The sequence below is a fragment of the Athene cunicularia genome (genome assembly GCF_003259725.1).
Source record: "Athene cunicularia isolate RWA chromosome Z unlocalized genomic scaffold, athCun1 chrZ_part1, whole genome shotgun sequence".
Lineage (NCBI taxonomy): Eukaryota > Metazoa > Chordata > Aves > Strigiformes > Strigidae > Athene > Athene cunicularia.
In genome coordinates, this window is record NW_020799142.1 from 25444096 (window position 1) to 25451916 (window position 7821).

General features: G+C 60.5%; 1 protein-coding gene across 2 annotated transcripts; it reads left to right on the forward strand.

Annotated features, from left to right (window-relative positions):
• Positions 1 to 1126: 1126 nt before the first annotated feature.
• Positions 1127 to 7455, forward strand: TMEM8B (transmembrane protein 8B). 2 transcript variants are annotated; one of them, XM_026865940.1, is made up of 12 exons: positions 1127 to 1788; positions 2270 to 2477; positions 2624 to 2757; positions 2892 to 3151; positions 3386 to 3741; positions 4013 to 4109; positions 4319 to 4442; positions 5807 to 5949; positions 6148 to 6326; positions 6415 to 6561; positions 6628 to 6744; positions 6954 to 7455. In XM_026865940.1, exons 1-12 carry the CDS (start codon positions 1460 to 1462, stop codon positions 7287 to 7289), a joined length of 2430 nt encoding a protein of 809 aa, XP_026721741.1. In that variant the 5' UTR covers positions 1127 to 1459; the 3' UTR covers positions 7290 to 7455. The 2 variants fall into 2 exon arrangements, with proteins under 2 accessions (XP_026721741.1, XP_026721740.1); XM_026865939.1 differs by having other exon boundaries at positions 6415 to 6744.
• Positions 7456 to 7821: the final 366 nt, after the last annotated feature.

The following is a 7821-nucleotide window of genomic DNA, read 5'->3' on the forward strand; positions in this document are numbered from 1 at the left end:
CTCCGTCCGCTGTCCTGAGGCAGAGGGACGCTTGCTTTCCTCCTTCTCCCCTCGCTTCCATGGATAGGGAACCCCTCTCCGTCCTCCAGCCACTCTCCCGTGTTCTGGTCACACCGCCACGGGGCTTCAGACTGACCCTCTGCCTGCAGCTGGCTCTCCCTGCCTTGCCCTGGGCGAGTGGGCAGAGGGGAAACCGCGCTGGGACCGGGAAGCTCCGAGAGCTTCCCGCCATGCCACCTCCTAGAGTTGCGTTCAACATCTCCTCCTCCCCGGGGTCCCCTGCCAGGTCACTGCCCGCACGTGGGGAGGGGAGCTGCCGAGTGGATTGGTGATTCATGGCAGGGAAATTAGGATTGGGTGCTCTTTCACTGAGACAGGTATTTCATGCATGGCTTGTGTCGGCTGGAAGTGAAGGGGAGGGGGAGCTGCCTTTGTTCCAGGCAAGAGAGCAGATGCATGTCAGTGTACAGCCGGCTGGGGCTGCACACATGCAGCACAAACACACGTGCACACAAGCACATGCACGTACTGCCAGCCAGGCACATGCTGTGCAAAGCTGCCCTTTTCAGCTATCCCACTCTCCACTGGACAAGTTCTCCTGGGCACAGCCCTGCTCCCAGCCCCTCCTCTGCTCGCATCCCTCTTGCTGGCAGCTTTTGCAGAGGAGCATCTCATCCTTGCTGCATTTCTGGGGCATGATGGATGGGTCTCCCAGGCTGGGACTGGGGAAGTGTGGCAATGTTAGGCTGAACGTATGGCTGCTGTCTGGAGACCAGGTCTCCCTTTCCTCTACTGTGACAAGGAAGTGGCTGCCCTTCTGCTGCCAGGGCTCCTGGAAATCCATGAAAGTCAAACTGTCAGACAGCTGGGGAGGGGGAGGTGGCCCCAGTGCATGCTGTGGGCTTGCAGGAAGTGTCTTGCAGACATGGGGTTGTGTACAGCCCTGTACACCCATGCACGTGGGTGTGCAAGCCTCCACTTTGCCGTGTACGCAGACAGCACCCACGTGTGCATATGTGCACACATATGTGCACCATTCCTCCTCCGCAAACCATGGGAGAGCTGAGAGCCTGTGCAGTAAGTGTACTGCTCGCTGCTTCTACTCGTGGCTCTAGGGTGGGACTGTGGTTTATGATGGGCTCTGTGCTGAGCCACCTCAACAGGCAGAGAAGGGGGGAATCTATGTCCCTGTGGGATCTGACCTGTTGGGGCTGGGCTGGAGCCATGAGGAATGGCCATTTATTACAGGTAAAATGCAGGCAGCAGGTCCTCACTGAAGCAGATGAGTTGAAAGAGGTGGGCTGCACGTGGTCAGAGCCTGAGCAGCCAGGGCTGAGGGCTCCGAGGGCTCCAGAGTATGAGTGCTCACAGCCTGGGGAACTGGGCTCGAGGCAATGCTCTGCCAGGGCTGGGAGATGCAGCTGGGCACAGCTGATATCAGCCCTGGGGACTCACTGAAATGGCACTGTCCCTGCCTGCAGGCTGCTGGTTTTGGGACATGTTCAAAGCCTGGGTGGGTGAGCTGGGTCTGGGAGGGGTGCTACACCACCCACCGCAGTCCTCTACGCTGCTGAGAGTCCCTTGGGTCTCCTCTGCAGATGGGCTCTTTGTGACAGACTACTTCACCCGCACGCCACGCAAGCTCAGCCCCTTCCGCTCCTTTGCCAGCATCGAGCTCTTCCACTTCCACATCCCCGAGGACACGGTCATCGCCGTCTGGAACCTTATCACCTTCAAGGAGCAGGGTGGCACATTTGGGGATCAATGTCCAGACCGTAGTATCACCGTGTGAGTAAGCAGCCTGCCCTGTCTGTTTCCTTTCTGCCTGCCTCTGCCTGCCCCTGCTGCCCCTGCCTGGACTTGCCTTGGAGCCTGCCTGCTCTTGTCTGCTTCTTGTTTGCACCTGCACGTGTGCACATGTGTATAGGCATGCACACATACAGAGGAGCACTCATGCACATGCATGCATATGCGGGTACACACGTGTGCACAGATGCGTGCACCCACATGTGTATGTGCATAGACACGCACACACGCAGACATGCATGCTCACTCCCCATGATTCATCTTCCCAGGACCGTTGCAGGCTCCTCTCTTTTGTGCATCTCGTACATGAACAGTTTTGCTTGAACACCCACTTGGGGAAGATCATAGTCTCCAGCAGGGTCCCAGCTTACAGATGGCTTCCCCTGATGTCTTTGAGCTTCCTAATAGCACAGAGGACAGACGCCCTGTCTCTGCTATCTGCTCACTGCTGTCTCTCCTGCAGGTATTTCCGCTCAGGGGCTCCCTCCGTCATTAACCCACTGCACACACACTTCCCCAGGGACACGGCAGTCCCTGGCTCCTTTGCACTGACCCTGACCTGGACCCTGCCCAACCGCACCACGGGGGTGTTCAATGTCACCAGTCCGCTGCCTGGGGACTGGTTCCTGGCTGCCCACCTGCCCAAAGATGAAGGCAAGATCTCCGTCAAGGTGAAGGGCTTGGGGGCACTGTGGGGTGTCAGGGCTCACTGCAGAGCTCTGCTGGGCTCTGACTGTCCTGGGCTGGCACTGCCCAGGGCAGGTGTCCACGTGGGGACAGTGCCCGCTGCCCTATTCTGACTGTCTTGCTGGTGCAGGGGCTCTATGAGGAGTGCCAGTATCTCTTCCAGCCACAGCTCATCGTGCAGCGCTTGGTGAACATTGCCGTGCTGTACCCTGGTTACGTCACCGAGCAGAGCATGGCTCCCCACAACCGCTCCTGCCTCTACAAGTGAGTGTGGGAGGGTCTCCTAAGGAGGGGGCACACCCAGGGTGGGGAGCTGAGGGTGTCCCATCCCTATGGCTTGCTTTCCCAGCCCCATTGGTCCATGCTGGGGGTCAGGACCTGACATCACTGTCCCACAGGGTGTTTGTGCCCAGCTACACGTCGCGAGTGCTAGTGGAGGTGCTGCGGTGCCGCGGGGTTGAGGGCTGCCCACTCTGGCTGCGTGTGCGAGCCAAGGCTCCCCCCCTGCACAACTCCACAGCACTGGACTGCCGGGAGCACACTCCCTGCCAGCTGGAGCTGGACCTGCCCTTCTGGCAGCACTGGTACTACGTGCTGGTGGAGAAACACCCTGGGGTGCCAGGCACAGTCTCCTTCCAGGTCACCGTGCAGCTCACAGGTGAGGGCACACGGGGAGGTATGGGTGGGTGGCATGATCTTGACTCTGCTTGGGTTGGGAGTTAAAGGATGCCCACAGGATCTGGCCCCAGCTGGGAGCTCTGCTGGGATGGGAACACTGGGAGGTGTGGCTGGGTTGCAGGTGGAGATGGGAAGTGGGCAAGAAGGGGAGGTGAGAGCTAAGAGGGGACTGGAAGGGCTGTGTGGTGTTGAGGCTGATGGCTCTGTCCCGCAGACTGCTCCCGACCCAGCCTGGCTCGGCCACCCTTCCTGCCCTCCAGCGCCTCCATGAACATGCCCCACTCCTTTGGCGCCTTGGGTGGGTTGGCAATGGGGGACAGCCCTCCACCTGCCAGCCCTAATGGCACAAAGCACCCGGACCCCATCCCCACCGCCTCGTCTGCCGGTGAGCGGTGCTGGCCAGTCCGCCCCACACTGCGCAATGAGCTAGACACCTTCTCCGTCCACTTCTACATCTTCTTTGGGCCCAACGTGTCAGTGCCACCCGATCGCCCTGCTGTCTTTGTCATCAACCTCCTACCGGTCCTGGACAGTGGTGGGGTGCTCAACCTGGAGCTGCGGCTTAATGTGGTGAGTGACCATGCTGCATCCCAGAGAGGGCAGGGCAGCCTGAGGGGGCACCATCTTGGAGACGGGTAATGTCAAGGCTGCAGCAGGGCACGGGACAGGATTTGGGGTGCTCTTGGGCAATGGAGCACAGATTAGGGTGCTCCAAGGGCAGGATGATGACCTAGAGTTGGGGTGTTCTTGGGTGATGGGCAGTGGGTTAGGGCACTGCTAGTTGTCAAAGCCGGGGAGGTCCCCTGCAATAGTTTAGGGCTGTCTCCTCCTCTGCCATCAGAGCTCCCTGTGTGGCGAGAACGTGACGGTGTTTGGATGTCTGAACCATGAAGTCCCACTGACGTCAGGTGACAACACATCGGTCACCTGTGAGACAGGTAGGCTCAGCTGCGCGTGTCTATTCTGCTGCGGCTGTGGGGGTCACACCCGTCCATGTGTCTAGCAAGAGGCTGGGTGGGACATGGCAGAGACTGTGGGGACATCTGGTCCATGAGCCTGGCACAGGGTGCTCTGTCCCTGTCCCAGCTGTGTCCAGGGGACGGCGCTGCCCCCTGCCCAGCTCACCCAGAGCTCTCCCGGCCCACAGAGTCCCTGGCAGGCTTCCTGCTCTCCGTCAATGCCACGGCCAGCCTCAGCCGCCTGCGGATCCCCTACCCCCAGACAGGCAGCTGGTACCTGAGCCTGCGCTCGCTCTGTGCCACAGAGCATGGGTAAGAGCCCCGGCAAGTCCCCTCCCTGCATGCCCAGAGGGGATGTCCCCACCGTGGCCTGCATCCACGTGCGCTGTGTGTCCGTGGGTGTGCCTGGGCCCTGTGCTGTGTGTCAGCCCTCACGTGTGTGCACGCGGCTTCACGAGCTGTGTGTCACTGTGAGTGCCTGCGTGGGCATGGATGGCTCTATCTTGCGCCTGCCTGACCATCTGTGGGTCCCTGCGGCTCTTCCCTCTGTCTCGTGGTTAGGAAGCGGCTGTCAGCTTGTGAGCGCCGTGTGTCTGTTGGTGCCTGCCCGTCTCCGCAGCAGTGGCCATCTGTACCCATGCCCGGGAGGAGACTGGGCAGTCACTGCGAGGATGGGGCTTGGCTGTTCCTATGAGGGGACAGCTCTGGTCAGCTACTGTGCCCCTGCTCTGCTCAGCATCTGCCAGGACCAGTCCTTTGTCTGCAGCTCAGCTCCTGGCCCTTGTGTCTGCCTGAGAGCCCTGTGGAAGAGAAAGACTGTTGTGTGCCTGTGTCTGTGCATGCTGGAGTCCATGTGAGGCTCTGTGCAGTGCAGGCAGTGCTCTGTGTGTGTTCAGCGCATGCACGCAGACAGCACTGGGTGTCCCGTGCATTCACGCGGATGGTGCTGCATGCACGTTTGGTGCACGCATGCAGACGGCACTGCATGCGTGTTTGGGGGCACCCATGCAGACAGCTCTCTGTATGTGTTTGTGCAGTCATACAGCACTGTGTGTGTTCCGCGTGCACATGTGGGGATTTGACAGTGGAGCACACGCAGGGGCAGCAGACACACGTGTGCGTGTGCAGACAGGGCTGTGTGCGTGTTTGTGCATGCTGAGGTGCAGCAGCTGGTGTGTGCTGTCAGGACATGGGCCGGTCTGTGCTCCCATGTTGCTGGGTGTTCCTGGAGCCCTCTGTGTGGGTGGCGCGGGGCAGTGGGGTGCTGTGCCTGCTCTGACTCCTCTGCTGCATTTCTAGTTCACACTGAGTTGCCAGTTGCAGTCGGTCCTTCCAGAACAGGGTCACATGCAGGCATTGCAGGGCACGGTGTTTGCACAGCAAAATCCAAATGAAATAGCAGCTAGCAGAGTGTGTTGCTAAAGGCAAAGAGGTTCTAAACGTGGCCCCCTTCCCCCTGCTCACCCAGCCTGGCACAGACAATTGTAGCCCACAAGATCCTTGGGGACCAGCTCTCAGCTGCCATATGTATCACCAAAGCAGCTCATTTCCGTGCTTGCTCAGTCCCTGGGTCTCCCATCATGTACCAAGTCTGGGTGCGATGGGTGCCTGTGCTGGAGGCAGGAGCTGCTTGAGGGGCGCAGGGTAAGGGCTGAGCCCCTTCTCCTTCGCTGCAGCTTTGAGCCCTGCACCAACGTGACGGCCGAGGTGTACCTGCGCGCCTACCTCTCGCCCTGCATCAATGACTGTGGCATCTATGGCCAGTGCAAGCTGCTGCGTACCAACAACTACCTGTATGCTGCCTGTGAATGCAAAGCTGGTGAGAGCTGCCCCGGGCACTTACGGTTCCCACTGCATCCAGGGATGCCCCTGGCATCCTCCCCTACTCCCTGGGGGCTGTGCACCCCATGAGTCCCCCTGTGCCAGCTCTCTGCATGGTGCTGGAAAGGGGCTTCCCCACTCCCTTACCAGCCCCTGCGAGTGCTGCAGGGGTGACGGCGGCTCTCCGCGGCCACAGGCTGGAATGGCTGGGGCTGCACAGACAACGCGGAGGCTTTCTCCTATGGCTTCCAGCTCCTCTCCACGCTGCTGCTGTGCCTCAGCAATGTCATGTTCGTGCCTCCCGTGGCCATCGCTGTCCGCAGCCACTACCTCATGGAAGCTGCCGTCTACATCTTCACCATGTTCTTCTCCACGGTGAGGATGGAGTAGAGGTGGATGGGGGTGCAGACGAAGGGCTGGGGCTCTGTGGGGTGGTTATCACATCTTTTTCCTCCAACCCCAGTTTTACCACGCCTGTGACCAGCCAGGCATTGTGGTCTTCTGCATCATGGATTATGATGTTCTGCAGTTCTGTGACTTCCTGGGCTCCCTCATGTCCGTCTGGGTCACTGTCATCGCCATGGCCCGGCTCCAGCCTGTGGTCAAACAGGCAAGTGCGGGGAGGGGGAGCGCAGAGTGTGCATGGAGGGTACTGATCCTGACGGGTGCCCCACAGGTGCTGTACCTGCTGGGGGCCATGCTGCTCTCCATGGCTCTGCAGATGGACCGCCATGGGCTCTGGAACCTGCTGGGTCCCAGCCTCTTCGCCTTAGGGATCATGGCCATCGCCTGGGTAAGGAGATGCTGTCTCTGTCCTCTTATGTCCCCATCCCAGCTGTGCCTAGCATCCTGCCCAGCTGTCCAGTCCCACTCCCCTGCCAGCATCTCCCCTTCCCCATGAACCCCCCTCCTGGCTCCTGGGGGGATGTGGCACCACGGCACAGGGGCCGTGCCCGTCCCTGCTGGGGCTGCCTCTTCCAGCCCCCCCTTTCCCCACCACAGACAGCTCGCACCATCCGACGCCGCCACTGCTACCCACCGACCTGGAAGCGCTGGGCTTTCTACCTGTGCCCAGGAGCGCTGATTGCAGCGGCTGCCGTGCTGCTCTATGCCTTCGTTGAGACGGAGGAGAACTACTTCTACATCCACAGCATCTGGCACTTGCTCATCGCCGGCAGCGTCGGCTTCTTGCTGCCACCTCGTGCCAAGCCCAGTGGGCGCCTGGGGCCGCTGCCCCGGCGCAAGGGCTGTGGGTACCAGCTCTGCGTCAATGAACAGGAGGAGCTGGGGCTTGTCGATCCGGCTGTGGCCTCCATCAACAGTATTTGTACCAGCTGATGCTGACGGCAGTCTGGACTCCTCCGACACAGACAGCAGCCCCATGGGGCCCAGCACTCACTCTCTTTACTGGCTGCCCATCCCTGGGAGCGCCAGGACTCCTCTGAGTGGGCACAGAGCCACCCGTGCTGCCCTGTTCTTGCAATTACAACCTGATTGAACTTGTCTCCAGGAGTTGCTGTGGCTCAGTCCGGTGCTGAGCTTGGGGGGCGGGTGCTGAAGGCTGAGCTGGGGCCATGCTCCTCTCTTTGCCGGGCCATGGAGGTGCCCAGGGGACATGGCTAGGTGCAGAGTGCGTAATGGCAATGGTCTCTGGCTCTCGCTCAGGGGTCTGTAGCAAGAGCTGCTACTCTGTGGTGGGCTACTCTGGGGCTGACACAGCTCCGATGTAGAGCAAGGTGGCCAGCAAGAAGTGGGTTTCAGAGGCTGCAGTCTTTTGGCTGGCTGCAGGGCAGGCTGCAGAGTTGGGATGACTTTGCTATGGCACTGTCCTCTCACAGGAGGGCTTTAATGCCTGGCCCAGGGGCAGCTG

Excerpts from the sequence above, each read along its gene's own strand:
- TMEM8B (XM_026865939.1), top strand. The coding sequence starts at position 1,460 with ATGGCACTGTCCCTGCCTGCAGGCTGCTGGTTTTGGGACATGTTCAAA. Across the intron at positions 3,742-4,012 it reads TGGAGCTGCGGCTTAATGTG|AGCTCCCTGTGTGGCGAGAA; the intron begins GTGAGTGACCAT and ends CTCTGCCATCAG. Across the intron at positions 6,745-6,953 it reads GGATCATGGCCATCGCCTGG|ACAGCTCGCACCATCCGACG; the intron begins GTAAGGAGATGC and ends TCCCCACCACAG.